The sequence below is a fragment of the Diachasmimorpha longicaudata genome, chromosome 6 (assembly GCF_034640455.1).
Source record: "Diachasmimorpha longicaudata isolate KC_UGA_2023 chromosome 6, iyDiaLong2, whole genome shotgun sequence".
Classification (NCBI taxonomy): domain Eukaryota; kingdom Metazoa; phylum Arthropoda; class Insecta; order Hymenoptera; family Braconidae; genus Diachasmimorpha; species Diachasmimorpha longicaudata.
Window position 1 is genome coordinate 4,189,099 of NC_087230.1, and position 21,593 is coordinate 4,210,691.

At 38.1% G+C, this 21,593-nt stretch overlaps 3 protein-coding genes across 5 annotated transcripts; 1 reads left to right on the forward strand and 2 right to left on the reverse strand.

The window, feature by feature from the left end:
* Positions 1–1,332: 1,332 nt before the first annotated feature.
* LOC135163278 (vesicle-associated membrane protein-associated protein B) lies at positions 1,333–7,685 on the reverse strand. The gene is made up of 6 exons (XM_064122577.1): positions 7,313–7,685; positions 5,762–5,917; positions 5,588–5,697; positions 5,234–5,413; positions 4,996–5,097; positions 1,333–4,592 (listed from the first exon to the last, which is right to left on the reverse strand). The coding sequence occupies exons 1-6, from the start codon at positions 7,368–7,370 to the stop codon at positions 4,419–4,421; spliced, it is 780 nt and encodes a 259-aa protein (XP_063978647.1). The 5' UTR covers positions 7,371–7,685; the 3' UTR covers positions 1,333–4,418.
* A 593-nt stretch (positions 7,686–8,278) lies between these two features.
* Positions 8,279–12,825, reverse strand: LOC135163279 (coatomer subunit gamma). Of its 2 annotated transcripts, none has more exons than XM_064122578.1 (4): positions 12,666–12,825; positions 10,410–11,907; positions 9,400–10,105; positions 8,279–9,260 (listed from the first exon to the last, which is right to left on the reverse strand). In XM_064122578.1, the coding sequence occupies exons 1-4, from the start codon at positions 12,703–12,705 to the stop codon at positions 8,874–8,876; spliced, it is 2,631 nt and encodes an 876-aa protein (XP_063978648.1). In that variant the 5' UTR covers positions 12,706–12,825; the 3' UTR covers positions 8,279–8,873. The 2 variants fall into 2 exon arrangements, with proteins under 2 accessions (XP_063978648.1, XP_063978649.1); XM_064122579.1 differs by having other exon boundaries at positions 10,410–12,439; positions 12,666–12,819.
* A 2,849-nt stretch (positions 12,826–15,674) lies between these two features.
* LOC135163280 (putative sodium-dependent multivitamin transporter) lies at positions 15,675–21,346 on the forward strand. Of its 2 annotated transcripts, XM_064122582.1 has the most exons (5): positions 15,705–15,823; positions 16,440–16,632; positions 17,091–17,219; positions 17,465–17,686; positions 18,042–21,346. In XM_064122582.1, the coding sequence occupies exons 3-5, from the start codon at positions 17,100–17,102 to the stop codon at positions 19,512–19,514; spliced, it is 1,815 nt and encodes a 604-aa protein (XP_063978652.1). In that variant the 5' UTR covers positions 15,705–15,823; positions 16,440–16,632; positions 17,091–17,099; the 3' UTR covers positions 19,515–21,346. The 2 variants fall into 2 exon arrangements, with proteins under 2 accessions (XP_063978651.1, XP_063978652.1); XM_064122581.1 differs by lacking the exon at positions 16,440–16,632 and having other exon boundaries at positions 15,675–15,823.
* Positions 21,347–21,593: the final 247 nt, after the last annotated feature.

Below are 21,593 nucleotides of genomic sequence, written 5' to 3' on the forward strand. Positions count from 1 at the left end.
CTGTGAATGAAAGAGATTTCAGAATTTTTTTTTTCTATTTTCTATTCTCTGCAGACCTGAGCTTTCAATGTTTTGTGTGCTTTATAGTTTATAATTTTTCCAAGACGAAATTAAAAAGTCTGAAAATGTCACGGGGATTATTTTTTATGCCTCGATAAGTCATTCGTTTTTTATGAGACTAATTATTGAATTTTTTTTTGGGGAGGGCCCGGATTTTCAGGGAGATTATACTGTATATCGCGAAACAGCTCGGAAGGAATTATCAAGAGCGATGTATCGCTCACAAAAAGATCTCCGAAATTCCCTCAAACCACTTCCTTCCCGGGATGATCTCCGAATCTGTTCTGCACTCATTTCCCTTCACCACTTCTTATTTCAGTGACTCGGTAGTGCACTACCATTAAACTAAATTTCACATTCATCGGAAACTTCGAGTGAATCCACTCCATCATTCTCATTCAGCATTCAAGGAGTTGAGCTAAAATTAAACTGTCAATACCATCTTGATAATGAAAATTGATCCAATCTTCAGTTGTTCCGTTCGTGTCGCCGTGTCATTTGGAAAATTGAGATATTTACTTCAAAGCCCGGACTGTTGAACTTGAAAAAATATTATAATTTTCGTACCAGGTCTAAAAAACACTTAAATAGATAAGGAAATAAATGAAAGTGAATAAATCCGGGAAAAAAATTAATGAGCCAAGAAAATGAGGGAAAAGTTGAGCAAATGTTTCTCTAAATTTTTGTTGATACGAATGTGACTGCAGCCACTGGGGCTTCGATCTGAATCACGAGGCTGGGGGTGGGAGGGTGTAATGACGTCACAGAGTCCTGCGGCTCTCTGACCTCGATTCTGATGAAACTTGTCTCGAGTGCACCCTCAGGCGATTAGATAGCTGCACCTGATCGCTCGTTTTATCCCTTCCTCTCCCATTCCCCGCCACATTTCTTCCTCGAGACACTGTATGTTTAATTATTTCATTGGAGGTCCAATTATTGATAGATTCCCAAGGGTATTATTGACACAGATGAATGAATAACAAGCTCATTTAATTCACCAATGTCATCGTTTTTCCTTTTTTTTTTTCGTGAATTTTATTTTTTCTCTCAATTATTGGATTCAAAAATGCTCGCTTTATCATTCATCATTCGCTTTTTTGTAATAACATTTAGAATTTACGCGTGGTAATTTTATCACTAGATGCACGACGATAATTACACCGCAACGAAGCTATGATCAATCCCCTAACAGATATTACTTCCAATGATTCGGTTTAATGTTCTGTTTATTATCAATTGTTCATTGTGCATTAATTCTATAACGTTCATAAGTGCTTTCTCATAATTTTATTACACAAGAATCTGGCACACTGTTATAATGACTCGCTGTTGTTAAATTGAATTTTACACAAAAATAAAATTTTTGATTTGAGGAATTTAATTAATCAATTAAATTTAATACCTCCAGTGACAATGAAATAAAAAAATCGTCCCTTTCAATCCCTTTCGTTATAATAAAAAATTTTATTTGAAGAAAAAAAACCTGAATTCATAAATTTGACAAGAAAATTAATTTAAAAATTACTAAAAATATTCATTAGTTATCAGAGTAACATATAAATGTTTTAAACAATAGCAATAGTCCCCTCGAATCAATAAATTTATTTCTCCATGTGTTGTATCGAGTAGCCACTGGGCCTCGTCTGTTCAATAACTTCCTCATCTACTTAATTATGAGTTATGTACACTTGCTCACACGTTTATTCGTTTCAATAACTCAGACGTTCTAACACGTCCTGTCGAAGTATCTATCCTGAATTAAAATTATCAACTATGAAGTTCGTTGTGAAAAATATAGATTTAAGAACAGAAACAGTTGTAACATCACTGGTGATTGCCTATAAAACGCAATAATCGCAATTGTAAGTACATTGAAGAGTGGACAGCCTCGTATATCAAGTCATAAACAACTACAGGACACGAAAGAAATGAAGGAACAGAAGGAGTTGTGAAGGACAAAGTGAAATAGCCATGCAATGGAATTATTTAAAGAATGTGAGGAAAATTATAACCCATAATTCCTAATAATTAACGCGAATCCTATCTTGGGTACAATGATGGACAGGACTAACTAGTTTTCTGATTAGATGCCAATTTGAATACTAAGGACTTATACATTAGAATATTTATCATTCAGTATTTAATTATTTCACAGAGAAAAAAATTTCATTAGCTTTAAAAACAAACGAAGTAAAAGGAAATGGAATTGCTGCGTAATCATTTTATTTCAATAAAATTTTACTATTTTTAATTGCTGTATGTGGAAGGCAATAAAATAGTAAATGATTTGGTATTTAATTTTTCAATAGTAATTAAATATAAATTTCTTCTGCTTCGAATTAACCATTATCTAGTCAATACTTTTCTGCCCATCATTGACATCAGAGCATTATTTTTTTTTTCAACCACTAAGTAGAGGAAACACACGAAGGGGTCAGACCCCAATAACTATTATGTATATCACGAGCACTTTACACTAGTTTCCTGGCATCGTCAGCACCGTGAAAATCTGCATATGTAGACTGGTCAAGAGGTACAGTTGATTCGGACAATTGTTTGCACATAAAATATAATTAAATTACCATTAAAACGAAGAGTTCATAATAAAAGGAATTGCGCGAGTGGAAGGAGTAGATAAACCAGTAATTATCCGCGTTTAATTTTCGACCATCGAGGAGAAGTCGACAACTATTATCGATGAATGAATAGATCTCAAGAAATTAAAGTGAGAATATCTGGGTACAAGGTATTCTTCAACTTTGACGACTGACAAATTATTATTAGACATCGTTTATTCCTTTGATCTATGAATAACTCTCTCAAATCATGAGACAAACATAAATAAATAAAAATTACACTCATGCGTTTCATAAATTCAATACGTCAAATTTTAATGAAGGACCAGTGCGACATTTACCGAAGAAAATATGAAACAAGTTTTTTTGTTTTGTATAAATTTTCATCAATTATTTACTTTAATCGGACTAATGTACCACTAGCATATGCACCGTCATCTGGTGCCACTCTATCGCTTTACGAAGACATTTTTTATCGATTTTTCATTGAATCTCATCCCCAAATTCAACTGTATTTATGTACAATACCTTAATGATTCAGTGGAAAAGGGAAATAAGGATTATTCCCATTGAGTCGTGAAAATTTCTGATTGATAAGCGTCGATTATTCCAAATGACGAATTATTTTCCTATTAATTTTTAATGAATCGAAATTAAAAATAAAATACAATCAAAGCAAAAATATTCCTCCACATTTTCTCTAAATCACCCATTACCTCGAATGAATAATTAACAAAGAAATCCTGAATAAACTGAAAAGTTTAATCTCCAAATTACCATTTTGTTCGGATTAAATTCTGCTGAAAAGGTTCGAAGCCCCTCGCAAATCCGGAAATTTCCCCGGCAATCCAATGGTTCATCAATAATTCATGTTACCCCCGCGGATAATTCCACTTCTCGTTAAAATTTAATGGCTCACACATCTCCTTAATCCACTTGACCACGAAGAAATATAATTAAAAAAAAGCAAACATGAAAATAGCGGGGCATTTGTAACAGTGACTCCTCTGACATTTCAAAACGCACGAGCCCCCTGATACGTGTAACCCTTCCCCCTTCCTTTCCCTTCCCCACAATCTCCAACACGCCCTCAACGACATTATTTCGTTTTTTATATCAATCGTTAACAGTTTTTCATAACCCATTAAAATCATTAATTACTTATTAATCATCAATTTATTTATTCTCATTAGCGACACGTTTCTCTGTATGTATTAATTATATAGACAATCCAGTAAGCGAGGAAAATATTCCACTAAAAATTTTCAAATCGTCGCTAAATGTCATTATCTTTTTTGTTATCATTAAGTATTAACAGATGTTTTAAGTACCTTCCCATCCCTTATCATGGATATAAAATGTGATATTAATGGAGACAAATCAATACTCTACTCTGAGATTAAATAATTCATTAGTGAAGTGGTAAAACAAAAGAAAGACATCCTCAGATCGGATAAAATATTTCACATTTTGCACAATTTTTGAACGAAAATTCAATGCACAATGAATTCAATCGGCTGACGTTTTCCACTTCACTATTGAACGTTTATTCAATGTATCTCCGATCTACTATAAACCACAGAAAATGAAAATGTAAAATGTTATTGAATTTTGTTGATTTTTATTGTTAATGCACATTCAGAGGACAAACTCAGAGATTTACTTGCGTTTCAATAAGTGATGGCGATCGAAGTGGCGTTGTCGGGAGAGAAGGCTAAATAAATGAGATATAGGGGAGTGCTGAGGGGCCTCATTATTTGGAACAATCGACAGTTTAACTGCTCAGATTAATTTTCCCAGTAAATAACCGACTATGACCATTACGACTGAGATTATTACTATGGGTGATGTATAAGGCAGCGGTGGATTGCTGCGCTCAAGATTTCCTGATGCTAAACGTCCTGACGTTGGGTTCGCACCTTTCTCCATTGTATTTCGATGCTTGAGGATCTCCTCCTGTTGACATAATTTTTTCCATTGAATCTAGTCTCTCTCTAATTAAATCTATCTTAATCCTTTCGAAATGATTTTATCACGACATTTCTAAATACCTTTGGATGAAGGCGAACCGAACAAAATGGCAAGAGATATTTTAGAAATAATCGATGTTACGCTTTTCCTACTTTTTACTGCAAATACATTTTCTTTACTACCACATAATTTTCGTCGCGATCGTTATAATCTCAGAAATATTTTATGAATTCAAATTAGCGTCTCTGAATTTTAATGCCGAAAAGATAAAAAAGAAGATGTATCTTTTGAAGGAAATTTCGGGGGAAAATATTTCCAGAGGACCAAAGATATTCCCAAAATAATCTGGGCAAGATCGAATAATTTTTCGTGATAATGAATTATTTACTTTGAGTTGAAGACATTCCTGTCTCAAATTGCTCTCGGTTACCCTCAACTGCATGATCTCCTGCTCTGCCTGAAACAATTCCTCTGCATACTCGTCCATTGGCTAAAAAAAAGACAAATAAGGGTCATGAATATTCAACAATTTCTTACAATCAATTCATAACATCTTAGTCGCGAGGCATAATGTAAACAAAGCACGAAGTGCTGTTGAATTTTTTCATAAATTTTTTATAATTCACCTTTGAAGATGATTTTGCTGTGTCGCCACTGGTCTTGTTCTTTCCATCAGTCACGTTGGACTCTGGTTTTGCGGAACTGGCTGGTGCTGAAGCATTTGCTGGTGCAGCATTGCTCACTGGATTCTCGAATACACATTTTAGTTTGTAATCCATGATTCGATTGGGGTCGACATCTTTCCACTGAAAATAAATCCACAAAATACAAAATATTGAATAATTGTTTCCTGGAAATCGTCATGAAATATCTCCTGGGATCTGACATTTTCGTCGCATGAACCAAAAAACCATGAACTCATGTTTTTGAAAATTATGAAATTGTAGATGTCCAGGAAATGAATGTAAAAATTAACTCACAACTTCATTGACAAAGTCATGAGGGTCTCCCTCGGATGCCACCATTGTCTGTACCATGAACTTATGCTTATTCTTCTCGGATGCGACGAACTCATAGGGTTGCAAGCAGACTGGAATAAAAAATTAATGTTAATAATTCATAATGTCGATAATAGTCACACGGTAAAGTCTCACCTGCTATTTCTAGGACCTGCTTAGCCTTCAACATCCCACTGTTGGGTCTGACGCAGTACCTCTTTGGGGCAGTTGTCTTTATTTTGAAAAAAAATTTTTCATTTGAAGGGTTAATAAGCTTTATGTAGGATGTGACAGGTGAACCTGTGAACGGACCTGCAATAACCAGAACCAAATTATTTATATCCCAAAAAGGGGGAAATAAAAGCAAACAATTGTCTCGATGTAATTCAATTTTGTTATGGTAATTTCACAACCTAAAAATCCATAATATAAAATTTCACGAATAAATCCATTCACCCTTAATTCACAATCTTTTATAAATGTTTGAAAATAGATGAGCATTTGACGTTTACTATTCCATTAATCTTTGGAATTGGTAATTAAAGATAAACATGTCATCAAAATTTTTTTAAAGCCCATAAAATTCTCATCGAAAAGATACTCTGAACTGTTTCAGTCCAAAGAGCAAAATCATCGACAAGCCATTAATGAACTCTTCTGCCTTCACAGCTGCATGACTCAATGATTCTATTAAACCATCCTTGACCCTCCCAGAACCATGTGCATCATATGTCCCTGCGTCCCCTAAGACCATTGGAAAATAACTCTCAAGGGAGACTTAAAGATTTCTGCCCCATCTGTCAGCCCCATCCATTTTTCTATCTAATGAACCTGTCCTAAAGTTTATTCGGCTGTTCAACAAACTACCCCTGAGGAAGGGCTTCATGTCCAAGAGAGAACGGAATGAATCAGAGAATTTGTTTTGATCCAGGGATGAGCATAGACATCTATCAAAGGACAAGAGAAAAACACAAGACAAAAAAATTCAGTCCTCTCCTAGACAATTTAATTCTTGAAAAAAAAAAAACAAAAATAATTTTCAGAGAGACAGTCCTGGATAATTTTGATTATTGGAATAATTCACGATTCTACCCACATCAAGAGATGTTTTTAGCAGCCCTTAGAATTATCCCCAGAAGTCTTTTGACATCATTGAACCCTTCTCTCTCAAATCCATTGATTCGTCAAAATCATCAAGACAAATTTTCTGTCACCAACAAATCAGACTCTGTTCCTTCCTCAGTGATTTGTTGTCTCAGCAAACAGAATGCCATTCCTGAACAATCAAATAAGCCACCCAAGCCTGAAGAAACCTCCAAACCCCCCGTCCCAAGGATAAAAATACCAGCATCCAGGGTGACGACCCTGACTATCCCGGGGAACCCTCTGTCTCACCCAACCGACTTTGACAGCATTACCGGTGCCCAAAAGACGGGTTAGGTTCACCATTACCCATCCCCCTAGGCTTCAAAACAGAGGAGCCCTTGTCCATTCACAGAGCCACCCCCAATCGACGTAAAATGATTTTCTCCTCGTCATCCTCATCCTTACGTCACTGACAACGTGCATCAGTACCAGCAACTGACCCCTCAAACCAACTTCCAACGCGACGTTACATTATTTTCGCCATGTCACATAGCAAATTCATTCCATTGTTTGCCCCATCGATTCACCGATAGACCAGTAAAATAATTAATAATTATTTACCCCTGAATCGTAGCTCGCCTTGCGGCTCGATAATTACAATCTGCTCCGGCTTCGACATCCTCACAGTATGCCCGATAAATTCTCCCCGACAAACGAGAAAACTCTTTCACAGAAGAAAAAAAATCCGATGTTGGAATGGCGATGTTGGATACAATATTCAATCGATAGGTTATAAAAGACACTTTCAACTCGTGTGGAATGATTGTGAAATTTTAATTAGCCTGATTAATTTATTCAGATTACTCTTCGGATTTATTTAACGACAATTTTCAGTCCTTCACTTGCACTTATTCCTGGGAATCCGTTAAAACTTATTCCGATTTTTCAGGCCTTTTTCCCTAAATACGCATGCGTCATGACGGACATTAACGAAACACGACGAAACGCTTTTCATCCCGAATGTGGCAGTTACGTCACGAATGGCTGTTTACTGCGGAGGTCAGACTGACTACTTGAAATTGGCGGGCTTTTACAGTTTTTTTCCAAGGAAGATGTTCGAAGGGGTTCTTAACTGTTTTTCATTGTTTCTATTTATCATGAATGGAAAAAATAGCTAAAGCATTTGAGATTGCTGTTGTTTTTATTTTTAAAAAATTTTCAGAAGTAATAGACATTCTCTTCTCAATGTTATTTTTTTCTAGTCATAATTTTTTGTATAATCAATACTCGAGATTATTTGAGGCCATCATAGATAGAGATATTTTTAGTGAAAATATTTTGAAAGTCCTCTGATTTTCAAACATGATTTCAATTAGTTGGGACACGTCAGAACCTTCAATTAAAAAAAAGGAACAGCGTCTTACCGACGAACGGTATATCATGAGACACATGTTTTCCCGCAAAAATTATTTTTATTTCAATCTACTAATTTTCTTTCCAATTTCTACATAAATTATAATAAATGTAATAAAGTTCATTTCTTGTAAAATGATAAGGGAACAGATAAATTCAGGCGACTTAAATCAATTCCAGGGTACGTCATTATATTTTATTCTTTTATCATAATGAAGACCTCCCGATAAACAAATAATTAATTTTTGAAAAATATTAATACTAAAAATACTGGAAAAAATAATGATTATTCTAAAATGAATCAAAAATATCCTAGTCTTTATCATTTAACCGAAATGCATGTGGAGAAAGAAATTTCTTAAATCTACTCAAATAAAAAGTGCGAAAATGTACAAAGCTTCCAACAAATATTTTTCCATTTAACAAATAACAGTTGTTATTTATTCACTTGATGCACTGCTATTGATACATCCCATTGAACTAAATAAATTCGTGTAAATAAATTTCTAAATTTTCGTAGTTACAAATCCGCGGAAAATTTATTTTTTATCTCTACGCCCCCATTACATACCTTTGAATGCTTAAAAATGATCAATCATTAATTAACATAAAGCTTAGCCCCAGACTACGTACAATTGCATTCTTTTTTGGTTAAGAATTTATATTGTCAAGTTGTCCAGGTATTGAATTATTTTCTTTAATGTCTCCAGGCGTAAAAATCATCTGTTACCAATGATAATAAATCTTCGTAAATAAAATCTCAGGAGGATTATCCCACAGAAGCAAGAACAACAGATGCAACGTCGGGATCCTCGGATCGAATGGAAAGCTGCATGGTAACTTCGGAATTAGCAAGGGCCAGTCTCGCCCTGGCGAAGATCTCCTTGCCACCCCTGAAGAAGCCGTGGAGCATGAGAACGTGAGAAGTGGCTCCAGCGGCTACCCTGTCACTCCTATCCTGAGGCTCGAGTGCCAAAAATCCAAGTAAACTCTGTACAGCAGCCTCAAGAGTTGTTACATTGGCTCCAAGGGCAAATGTTTCCTCCATGCAGGTGAAACCACGTGTTGCTGCTGCTTCCCAGGCTGCTCCCATGTCCATACCTCTAATCCCTGAGCCACGCATTTGATCTGACAGCGTTATCTCGAGGTCTTCGAGCTGAGATAATGAATGAGAATTTATGAATAATTGATACTAATCCGTTTTAATAATTAACGAGGAGAAATACAACTAAAAAATCAATTGATATTGATTTACGTTTGCAATTTCCATTAAACAGAAAATACTCTCGACTCACCATGTATTCATCCTGATACCCCTGTTCAGCTTCAGGCAGTCCAGTGGTGGGATCGCAATCCTTGGCGACGAACTTCAATGTTGTTTGCAATGTAGCAATGGAGGACTCAGGCTCGTCAGGATACGCCAAAATAGTGTAAGTGACTCCAGGCTTATTATACGCCAGTTTAGGACAGACCAGTTCCTGAAGGACACCGTAATTTTCAGGCACCTCGACAGATACAAAGACGTTTTCCAGCAGTTGATCAGACAGTGTATTAACACAATCAAACTGCAGAATGAGATAATCCCCGAGGGAGTGCTTGACACATTTGACATTGTACTCAGTTTCAGACTCTGTGAGCTCGATAACTGGTGATGATTTGAACAACGGTGACTCCAGGAGAAGAGGAGCAAGCTCGGGAACCTGGGAGAGCTTCTCAGCGTAGCTCTCCTCCCTGGTGAGCCTCGGCTGAGCGGGCTTCGTTGATAATTGAATCTCCTGGGGCACTGGCTCCTTGTCGAGAGCTGCTGGAGGTATCTGGGATATATCGAAAGGCTCCTCCATTCCTGTCTTCACGTAGTTCCTCAGGGCTCTCTCCAAAGTTGGAATTGACAGCTGGGGTGGCTGAATCAGGGGAAGGACACTCGGGTCCTGTCGTTGCTGGAGAATTGTGCAATAATAGGCAGCACGATCACGTACTTCGTCGTCGGAATCCAATTGACATCTGAAAAACAATATACTTTTAATTAATTCCTTTAAAAAAATAATATAAGAAATAATTTAATGTACGCTGGACAAATAAAATACTATTGAAAAGTAATTATTAAAGTAAAAATTTTCGTTCAAATTATAATCAATTGAATTATTTTACATGAACTAAAATAAAATTGATGTTCATATTCCAATTGCCCAATTTGTCATTCAAAAATGTTTTAGATCAACTGCCCCGAAAGAAAACAATATAATCACATTGTAAAAATAAATCTTCATATTCCTGGAAACAAAAAAAAATAAAAATCATTCCTTACCTCGACAAGAGCACAAGTACATTAGGAAGAAGATCAGGACAAGCAGCGGCGAATCTGGCAAGAGCAGTGACAGCAGCAGCTCTAACAGAGGCACTCTCCAGAATAACCCTGTTATAAATAAACCTGATGTATCTGGAGGGCTGTTTGGATGTGGGTCCCTCCTGCCCCAGTAGATGAAGTATCCTGACAGCGAGGGAAGTGTGCTCGCAGTCCTCAATGAACTCGCAAAGATGAGCAAGACCGGCCTCCTTAGCCTCAGCATTGCCCTCCATCACCGCAATAATCGTATCAGCAATGGCTGCTTTGTACTCCAGTCCTCCCTCGTCTCTCAGCATTGCTGATAGGAAGTTCATGAGGACGGCGTGTTTCCTGGGGAATTTCTGGCACAGTGCCCGAATCGCTTGGACCACAACCACCTTGAACTCATCAGATATTTCGGACACAAATGTCGCGATCTGCTTCATCAGTCTGTCCACTGAACTTTCAGCTCCGGTCTTCAAGAGAGTGGTGATTGCTAGGGTTGCGATGGACCTGTTAGGATCAGTAATCAAATTCTCCAAATCAAGATTACAAGCAGTGACAGCAGCAGGATGAGTCATAGCAACTTTATTGAGAGTCCTGACAGCAGCAAATCTCAGAGCCGGTTTGGGTGACCCACAGAAGAGCTGAAGAACGCTGATAGCAGGGGCGATCTCCCTGATGCCACTCCTGTTCAAGTTCACCAGAGCATGAGCAGCCTCGTACACCACCATCTCCGACTTGTGTCTCAAACACGACTCGATGAACTCCAGAAGATCTCCCCCTTCGCTGGAGTTCTCCAGGAGCTTGCAGGCCATTCTGATGAGCATGCACGCTGCGTACGGGCTCTTGGGGCTCGTTCTCATGAGTTTCGCCACCAATTTGATAACGGCGTGCTTGTCCTGCTTCCTCGCCTGGTACAGCACCCCCAGTGCATGATACTGCACCATCACGTTGTCGGAGTTGAGGGCTTCCTGGGCTTCGTTTGCCCAGCGACGAGCCACGTCCGCTGAGACACTGGACAGGTGCAGCGATGACACCAGGGCTGCACTTGAGACCGCTGGCGATTTGTCGACAATCGCCTGCTTCATGTAGCGCTCGATAGCCGCCAGCATTGCTGCATCTGTTATCGTGCAGAGTGCGCGAATTGCAGCTGCTCGGTACAGGTCCTCCTTGCCGGTCATATCTTTGGTCAGGCTTGACGTGACGATGATTACGTCCTCGGCTATTGTACTGAGCTCCTTTATCGCGAGGTAGACGAGACGACGCAGCACTACATCGCGAGACTGAAACAACTTCGTCATCGCGAAGAATGTCTCCGTGGCTTCAGTCACACCCAGAACCTCTCCTTGGTTTATCAAGTAGAGGATCTTCGTCAAGATGTGCGAACATTTGCGTGGGTGCACGGGCGTGTCGTTGAATGTTCGCGCTTCCTGGAGGACTGTTGTCTTCTCCAGGTTCTGGAAGGGATTCCCACCGCCTGGAGGTTTTTCTTTCGTTAGGGACTTGCGCGACATCCTGAGAGACTTTTGGGGGAGGGTTCGGGGAGTGGGCAGTTGATGGAGTTTTGTGGCGAAGTTTTTAATGAACAAATTCAGTTGGTGGAATCAATTGTTTGGAGTCAAAAGACCAAAACTGGGGATAATTGAATTTAAAAAGGATTCAATTCACGTGAAACTCTTCATTCACGAACGACTCGGGTTTTTTATTTTGTTTTATTATTGAATGTCGATTAAGAGGAAAAATTGATTTGGTGAAACTGCATTGACGAATCAAATTTGTAGCAGCAATGTCTGTTAGAAATCTATGGGAAAATTTTACTTTGTTGTCTTAATTTAAATACTTGTGAACAAATAATTAAAAATCTTAATACATAGTATCAGTAATTAGGAAACTAATGCGTCAACAATAAAGTAGAGGGAAGCAAGGCAAAATGGACCATCTCCAATCATCAATATCTTCTGGTGCAATTGGACTCAATCAGGTTTCACATTAAATCCCGAAAAAATAACCTTAAAAATGAAAAAAAAAATCGAATTTTACTCTGCAGATCGTGAGAGCTCAACAATTAAAAGTAACACATTTTATTCTCCTCTCTCTCGTGCCTTCTGAAAGTTCTGAGGGTGGAACTATCAAACACGTCAGTCGGGAACAATTGCATCAGGAAAAATATTTCAGAAATATTTTTCAAACTTCTCATAAAAATAAATAGCCAAAACATTGTCATGATTTACTTACCATCTTCTTCCTCCTTTTTGTCACGTTTAAACGCATTCATTTTTTAGATTCCAATAATTGTTGTAAAAAATTGAAGACACGTCACCTCAGCTCGCACAACTCTGGTAGCCATTAAACAACGTTGGCCAGAGTTTCCGTTTCGTTTCCATTTCCGCCACCCGTGGCACTTCGGCCACCTCGGTATCCTATTAGCAGAGATCATGGGGGAGATCAGCAGGGCCAGTCCTGGGAGATCAACCACGAAATGTCCTAGCGGTAGCGCTGGAACTAATTTTGCAGCCGGATTTGTTGGTAAGGTACCGAACATTACGGCTGCAAAGTCGGAGCAGAGGGAAAAGTCGGTAACGGAGATAGCGTGGGGTGGGGGAATGCAAGTAAAGAGGGGAAATTAAACGGCTGGGCAGGCGTTCTGGATATCCGAACGGCGTTGAGGGAAGCTTTTCCCTCATTAGAGGGGGGCGGGGAGGGATTAATTTTAAAAAATGCAGCTTGACGCACATCACTTCTCGGCGGCGTCAAGCGAGAATACCCAATAACCCCCCACGGTTCAAATTTCATTTCCCCCTCTGTAATTGTGTGCGGGGTAGTTACCGTGATGATAAACTCAAAGAAAAAATAGAGTCTTCCAGCTTGATCCTTCCCTAGGGTTGTAAGTCGCAGGTATACACCTTGGTGCGGCAACACTGTCTCCTGCACTACTACTCACGAAAAGTAATTCGCAAGCAGCAATGTTCTTGTTTATGTGAAGGGAATAATTAATCTCAATCACATAAATGGATGTTCACAAATAATTAAAAAATCTTTAATTATTGGATTAGATTATTTATTCCCTTCACATAAACAAGAACATCGCTGCTTGCGAATTACTTTTCGTGAGTAGCAGTGCAGGAGACAATGTTGCCGCACCAAGTTGTATACCTGCGACTTACAACCGTACGGAAGGATCAAATTGGAAGACTATTTTTCCTTTGATCATCACGGTAACTACCCGCACACAATTAGAGAGGGAGAAATTAATTTTTGAATCGTGGGCGGTTTATTGGGTATTCTCGCTTGACGCCGCCGAGAACTGATGTGCGTCAAGCTGCATTTTTTAAAATTAATCCCCCCCCTCCTCATTCGGATAAGGATCGAAACCACCATCACTAATGAAGAAGTTAATGAGCAATCGAATGACGTTGGTTTCATCCCTTGATCTCAATGACAGCGGACAATATCAATTTTTTAATTTAAAAAAATGGATATTGCCCGCTCTAATTTTTAAATTAAAAAAAATGGATCTATTTTTTAAATAAAAAAAAAATGGATATTGCCCGGTCTAATTGAGATCAAGTGATGAAACCAACGTCATTTGATTGCTCATGAAATCTCGGATGAATGACGATGGTTTCGTTTCTTAAGCCGAATTAGGGGGGGAGCGATTAATTTTGAAAAATGCAGCTTGACGCGCATCAGTTCTCAGCGGTGACAAGCGAGAATACCCAATAACCCCTCACGATTCAAAAATTAATTTCTCCCTCTCTAATTGTGTGCGGGTAGTTACCGTGATGATCAAAGGAAAAATAGTCTTCCAATTCGATCCTTCCCTACGGTTGTAAGTCGCAGGTATACAACTTGGTGCGGCAACACTGTCTCCTGCACTGCTACTCACGAAAAGTAATTCGCAAGCAGCGATGTTTTTGTTTATGTGAAGGGAATAAATAATCTAATCTAATAATTAATGATTTTCTAACTATTTGTGAACATCAATTTATGTGATTGAGATTAATTATTCCCTTCACATAAACAAGAACATTGCTGCTTGCGAATTACTTTTGGTGAGTAGTAGTGCAGGAGACAGTGTTGCCGCACCAAGGTGTATACCTGCGACTTACAACCGTAGGGAAGGATCAAGCTGGAAGGCTCTATTTTTTCTTTGAGTTTATCATCACGGTAACTACCCCGCACACAATTACAGAGGGGGAAATGAAATTTGAACCGTGGGGGGTTATTGGGTATTCTCGCTTGACGCCGCCGAGAAGTGATGTGCGTCAAGCTACCTTTTCAAAATTATTCCCTCCCTTCTTAACTCGGATTAAGAAACAAAACTACCGTCATTAATGAACAAGTTAATGAGCAATTGAATGACGTTGGTTTCATTTCTTCATCTCCAGTAGAAGGGCAGAAATTACTTTTTGAATCGTGGGGGGTTATTGGGTATTCTCGCTTGCCGTCGCCGAGAACTGATGCGCGTCAAGCTGCATTTTTTAAAATTAATCCCTCCCCCCCCCTCTAATGAGGGAAAAGCTTCCCTCAACGCCGTTCGGATATCCAGAACGCCTGCCCAGCCGTTTAATTTCCCCTCTTTACTTGCATTCCCCCACCCCACGCTATCTCCGTTACCGACTTTTCTCTCTGCTCCGACTTTGCAGCCGTAATGTTCGGTACCTTACCAACAAATCCGGCTGCAAAATTAGTTCCAGCGCTACCGCTAGGACATTTCGTGGTTGATCTCCCAGGACTGGCCCTGCTGATCTCCCCCATGGTCTCTGCTATTAGCCGCAAAAAAACGATTTTTGAACAAAAAAACTTATAGAATCGTTTGTACTCCGTTAGGAGGTGATTGTACCTTTGTTTTCCACGTTTAAGAGTTGATTATTCTTTTTTAATTCATTAATTAACATAATGCGTGAAGTTAGCTGACAAAATTTTGAAAAATCAATGACTTTGAGTTTTTTTTTCTAAATCGTTTGTACAATCCGCCTCTATAATTATTATCGTTTAAGAGCCCATATTTTTTATGAATCATATATTTTTCTCAATACTATGATCTCTGTTATGTACCCCCAAACGTCTCACTGTTCGATATTGAGTGAAACGATTGGCCGCTGTCAATTTTTAGTCATCTGTCGGCCAAACTCACGTTGGATTTTCAATTAATACTTAAAAAATAAATGAGAAACTAACGAAACATGTTACGAACCGTACAAACGAGTACAAACCTAGTACAAACATCAGAATTAGTTGGTCTTGTGATAAGCAATCACCTATCGGCTGTCTACATTTGATTGGGATATGCTCCGAGAAAACGAGAAACAGTCCGTACACATTCGCTGAAAACCACAGCGAACGGTAGTGTCTCCAGCAATTTCTGCATCTACTCTACCTCATCTCCTTTTGTAAGTGATTTTTGTAATTTACGGGGGCCTCAATAGGGATCATGAACACTATTTTTTTTGTTCGATTCAACAGTCGATTTAATCGTGAGAATTTCTTATGCAATTCAAGTGTTGATTGCGATCGATAATTGTTTACGCTTTCGGAGTAAATAGCGACTGTTGTTTTTGAATTTCATGGGGTCTAGTATCTGTACTTATTCGATCAACAGATAATTAATTTTGTTTTGTTCTAAAACATTGTTAAAAGAAGTTTACAATTGTAAAGCCACGTGACTTTTACAGACAGCAGTAGACATTTTTTCCTATCAGTCTGTGATTGATTGATTGATTAGTTAAGTGAGGCCTTGTGTTGCTATTTTCTTCGACTGCATAATAGACTCTAACGCTATTCTGTTCATCTTCCGGTTTAATTATTCCATAATTTTTTTTTCTTGTTTCATGAATTAATATCCGTTGATCTTTAAAGCATTCGCCAATTCTAGATGAACTCCAATTTTTTAGAAGAATATTCTTAAATTCAGCGTAAGATCAGTAAATTAATTTATCATCGACTTATAAAAACTTTGAAATACGTCTGGTTGGTCCATTCTGCCCCACCTCATTTATTTAATTCCAGGGAACAACAGAGATGACCTTCCGAGAGACTCCGAATGTGTTGTTGCCTAGATTTTCCAACAGCTAGTTCTATTCAAATAGTCCTCAACCACTTCCTTATTTATTGTTCGATGATATTCGTGAATATTCAGTTGAATTGAACGCTTTGAAACGTCTTTGGGGAAAAACATTATTATATTACACGAGACAAATAGGTAATTAACGAGTGACGGAAGTTTTGCAATGGCTTACAACCTTTAAAATATAAAGCAACAATGAAAACTTCGGAGATTCCCTGTCTCATTGAATATATAAAAATTATTTAAATAAAATCTCAGAACAATATTGAAATAGTCTTCAGCCAAGGAGATCGATCTATCACCAAAATGTCCTCGATACTTTCCTCCCAACTCATTCATTAATCGGATAATTTCAAATTTTATATGACTTTCTTCACTACACTCATATAGTTATAATTTTTCTAATTTATTTTAATTATTGAAACTTATAACATTCTTTTCATTTATCTGTGGCCATTAATAGTATAATATCTCATCAGACAGAAAAATCCCAAATCCCCCTGGAGCAATAGCACTGTCAGTGATTAGATAAAATCGGAGCCATTTCCCTAAATCCTTCAAGGTCATCAGTAAATACTCTCATTGATTTTCAGATTTTAATTATGATTGTCACGCATACGCTACAATGGGCGGATTACGTGGTAATTGCGGTGATGTTGGCGATAAGCATCAGCATAGGGCTGTACTACAGATGCACTGGAGGAAAACAGAAGACGGTGGAGGTAATTAATTGAAAAAATCCTGCTCATCCCATGGAAAATTCCGTAGATTATATGTAAATTTTTGTCCCTTGGAATTTTTTAATAAGAAAATATTCTACCGAGGAGAAATGAGAAAATTTAGCTTTAAATTCTTTTGAAACCAATAGAATTTTTAACAAAATGACTGAGAATTTTTAGTCAATTTTTCCATGCCCATATTTTTATTTATTGTCATTCCAAGGCAATTGACCCTGTTATGTTCGCAGGAATACTTCTCGGCGAATCGATCGATGGGCATTCTCCCAGTAGGAATAGCCCTCATGGTGTCGTTCATGTCAGCAATAACACTGCTGGGAGTATCGTCCGAGAATTATGTTTACGGAACGCAATTCGTTGTGATCAATTTATCGTACTTGCTGGGGACGCCTATCGTTTGCTACGGTTTCCTACCGGTTTTTTATAAGCTGCAGGGGACCAGTGTCTACGAGGTAAGATCTTCAATTATAAGCAATGAAATCATCAACGAAGGGAAAAACATTCAAACACTTAAAAAAACGTTATTCAATTAATTAATCATTTAAAATAGAAGCGAAAGTAGGAGAAAATAATTTCTCGAAATTTATTTCATCTCAAGAACTACATCGCAACTATCATTACTAGAGATCATTACGACGTCAATTAAATTCTCAACAATATCTCTCAGACAATTTAATTAACATCGCAGGTATTTCTCGAGAATCTCCAGGTCTTTTCTAAATTAATGACTATCATTAATGAAAAAGTTACATTGCTCTAGTGCTCAATAAATCCAGTCCACAGAAAAAATCTAAAAATAAATTTCAGTACCTGGAGAAACGTTTTGGAACATCAACACGAGTCCTAGCGAGTTTCGTCCTGTGGATTCAGCTGCTGTTGTATTCAGGAGTGGTACTGTACGCTCCAGCAATAGCATTCGAGACAACGACTGGTCTCTCGAAAACCACGAGTATTCTGATAGTGGGTTTGGCCTGCGCCTTTTACTCCAGCATCGGGGGAATCAAAGCTGTCCTGATCACCGACGTTTTCCAGGCTATGCTCATGTTTGCATCGCTACTCCTAGTCATTTTCACAGCCTCCAGTGATATCGGTGGCTTTGGAAGAATTTGGGAAATAGCTCAGGAAAGGGGCAGAATAGAATTCGACAACATTTCCTTGAATCCAACGACAAGACACACGTGGTGGAGCCTTGTAATAGGTGGTGGTTGTACGTTCCTGTCCCTCTACGGGGTCAATCAAGTTCAAGTACAGCGATTACTGACTGTCAGGAGCTTGAAGAGTGCAAGAGCAGCCCTGTGGATCAACTGGCCTATTCTCACTGCCTTGTCCATCATAACTTGCTTCTCAGGCCTAGCTATATTCAGCAAATACCGCGATTGCGATCCCATTAAGGATAAAAAAATAACACCCGATATGCTGATGCCCTATTACGTTATGGATACCATGTCAGAGTGGCCTGGAGTTCCTGGATTATTCATTGCGGGAATATTTAGTGCTGGTCTGAGCACCATCTCCGCTGCCCTGAATTCTCTATCAGCAATAACACTGGAGGACTACGTCAAGCCCTTGTACTTCACGTGTACAGGCAATGACCTGAGCCCTCAAAAGAGCCTAATTTTGAGTAAATTCCTGGCATTTTTCATTGGACTGGCGTCTATCGCGTTGGCATTCATTGCCCAGTACCTGGGGGGTGTTCTCCAGGCGAGTTTAACCGTATTCGGAGTCGTTGGAGGTCCTCTCCTGGGTCTGTTCACCCTAGGAATGCTGTGTGAATCGGCAACTCAACGGGGTGCTATCACAGGTGCCAGTGTTGCCCTGGCATTTCTCCTCTGGATCGCCTTCGGAGGGCCACGTCCGGTGCCTCCCAAGCTGCCGACCTCCACGGCTATGTGTAACGTGAAGGTCTCCCTTCAGAATACCATTCTTGCGATGACGCAGACCATTGGGGCCAATCAGAACCTGACGACTCCTGTCAATCAACCGGAGGTGGAGCAATACTTTTATTTGTACCGAATCTCGTACATGTGGTACGCACCCCTGGGACTGCTGATCACTGTGGGGTTGGGGTGGGCGGCTAGTCACGTCTACAGGTGGTTCAGCAGTCAGGAGGAAATGTACGTGGATCCTAATTTATTTTTTCCTTGCGTTGCTAGGAGGATCAAGGAGAGACAGGAGACTGATGTCGATATTCGGGGCATTCCTGGGAGCATATACCCTAAGAACTATTCGTTCAATCTCAGTGAGCCACCTATTATGGAGAAAAATACCACGAATATTTAATTAGTGATTTGAGTTTGGTAGTAGATAATTCTTCAAGAAATTGCGTATTTTTTATTTTAATAATTCGCAGGTTTTGAGTGGATTCAGTAATTTTTGAGAATGAATCATTTTTGAGATGATGTGATGCAGAAATTGAAAGGAGTTTCAATTTAAGCCGTCTCTTGGGATAGGCATGCTCGTCCATACTTAATGATACCGCTATCACGACCAATAATTTCACAAATATTGAATTCACCACTGAAACTTATCATTGTATAACGATTTAATTGTGGCAATTTAATTGAATGATAGAATTTAATTGGAATGAATAGAATAGTTGAATATTCATGATTAGTTCAGCGAAATGATGTGGTCTCAAAATTGCTGTAGGGAATCATCCACCCACGCTGGAGACGCAGAGCTCGATTTTTTTTATGTTTAATTGTTAAGAGTTTATTTTCGATTATTCAGCATTACTTTTTTATGTCTATCTCATGTCGAGCTCGAGGGAAAATAGGCATAAGTGGTATCAAGATGTATTTTTAGATATTATTCTAATCCCGCTGTGATGGAAATTTTTTGCGGTGCGAATCCCTTTATTGGGTACTTGGGTGTTAATCTGGGGCCATCGTTGATCATAAAAGTGGGGAAAAAAGCTATAGAAAACTTGTTATTTTTTCTGTTATGCCAGAATTCTGTTATGAATTTTCATTTAGATTTTTATTGGGATTTCATGCTATTTTGAATGGATATTTAGTACAAATGACAATTATATTATCTAGAGAGTCTCGAATATAATTTTTCTAAATTTCTCACCTGATTTTCCCGGTTCAGAAATAGGGAAAATCCCGACAATGTTTAGAAAATTCACACTCAAGACTTTCTATCGAAATAATCGCAAAAAAAATCATATTATCATTTAATGTGTAATATTTTCTATTAAATATCTGTCAAAAGATTCCCGAGGCTGCGAAAATAGAGAACCATCACAGTATTCTAGCGAATTTCAATATTTTTCTATTGAATTATTTCACATTTGTAATTATGAATTAGAGACACATGAATGGATAAATGATAATGAATGATAGCTCAAAAAGTATCAGGTTGTACAGTAAAAATTGTGGTGCTGGATCTCAGGACAATAATACGTATTTTTGCAGTGGAGATCGCGATTCGTCTTCCAATGAAGAAAAACCTAAAATGTTGAAAAATCAATGTACCTTGTTGTTTACTTAAATTCCCTTGCATTCCAAGTTTGTCTCAGTAACTGCCGATTTTTAAATATGTCAGTACAGCGCTTAATACTAGTTTTAGATTTTTTATCATCACGAAACTATTTTTTACACCAAACATCACTTTTCGGGAATTTTAGTCGAATAATCCCCTACGTTATATGCAGGACATATCACAGATTATTATCAAATGTATTTTTACTGTAGAAAAATTATAGCATTTGTATTTTTGAATGAATTTCGAATGGATTGTGTCGTCGAAAATCCGAGTAGTTGTAAAAGAATTTTCGTTCTCAAACAAAAAGTGGAAAAATTACATGAACATGGGCTGTACTTTTTGAAGGTTCGCAGACAATTAAATCGGAAAATCCCACGAAAAAATAATTTATTCAACGTCCCCAGCCAGAACGTAAAATAAATTTCGTTACCCAATCAACCCGCTGGGCAATAGAGGAAAATCTGGGTCAGTAAAAATGTCCGATTAATTTGTTTGTGAATTAATACGGTGTGTGAGTCATTGTGTATGAATGAATTAATTACTATTGTTGATTTTTAATAGCTCAAAGAATATAGAGAATGTTGTGTTGTTAAATGAAATACAGTATTTATATCTACAATTGACGTACGAAGTTACTTTCATTTAATCCCGATATTTTCCCCCTTTTGAGTTACAAAAAATGGAAGTTGATTAATTATAACAATCTTTAATATAATTCTGCTCATTTGTTATTCTATTTTTTCTCAAGTAATGTACCCCAGAACCTTGGGGATCTCCCCAGCGATGATTGAAGTCTAAATTCACTTAAAAAAATGTCAATTCTCTGGTCAATTCACAAAAAAATCCACCAGCAGTCAATTACATCATCAA

Coding starts and splice junctions, on each gene's coding strand:
- LOC135163279 (XM_064122578.1), bottom strand. CDS start 12,705: ATGAATGCGTTTAAACGTGACAAAAAGGAGGAAGAAGATG. Junction 11,908..12,665: donor CAAAAAGGAGGAAGAAGATG/GTAAGTAAATCA, acceptor AAAAACCTCCAG/GCGGTGGGAATCCCTTCCAG. Junction 9,261..9,399: donor GGTATCAGGATGAATACATG/GTGAGTCGAGAG, acceptor TCATTATCTCAG/CTCGAAGACCTCGAGATAAC.
- LOC135163280 (XM_064122581.1), top strand. CDS start 17,100: ATGATTGTCACGCATACGCTACAATGGGCGGATTACGTGGTAATTGCG. Junction 17,220..17,464: donor GAAAACAGAAGACGGTGGAG/GTAATTAATTGA, acceptor TTATGTTCGCAG/GAATACTTCTCGGCGAATCG. Junction 17,687..18,041: donor AGGGGACCAGTGTCTACGAG/GTAAGATCTTCA, acceptor AATAAATTTCAG/TACCTGGAGAAACGTTTTGG.
- LOC135163278 (XM_064122577.1), bottom strand. CDS start 7,370: ATGTCGAAGCCGGAGCAGATTGTAATTATCGAGCCGCAAGGCGAGCTA. Junction 5,698..5,761: donor GCAGGTCCTAGAAATAGCAG/GTGAGACTTTAC, acceptor TTTTTATTCCAG/TCTGCTTGCAACCCTATGAG. Junction 5,414..5,587: donor ATGACTTTGTCAATGAAGTT/GTGAGTTAATTT, acceptor ATTTATTTTCAG/TGGAAAGATGTCGACCCCAA.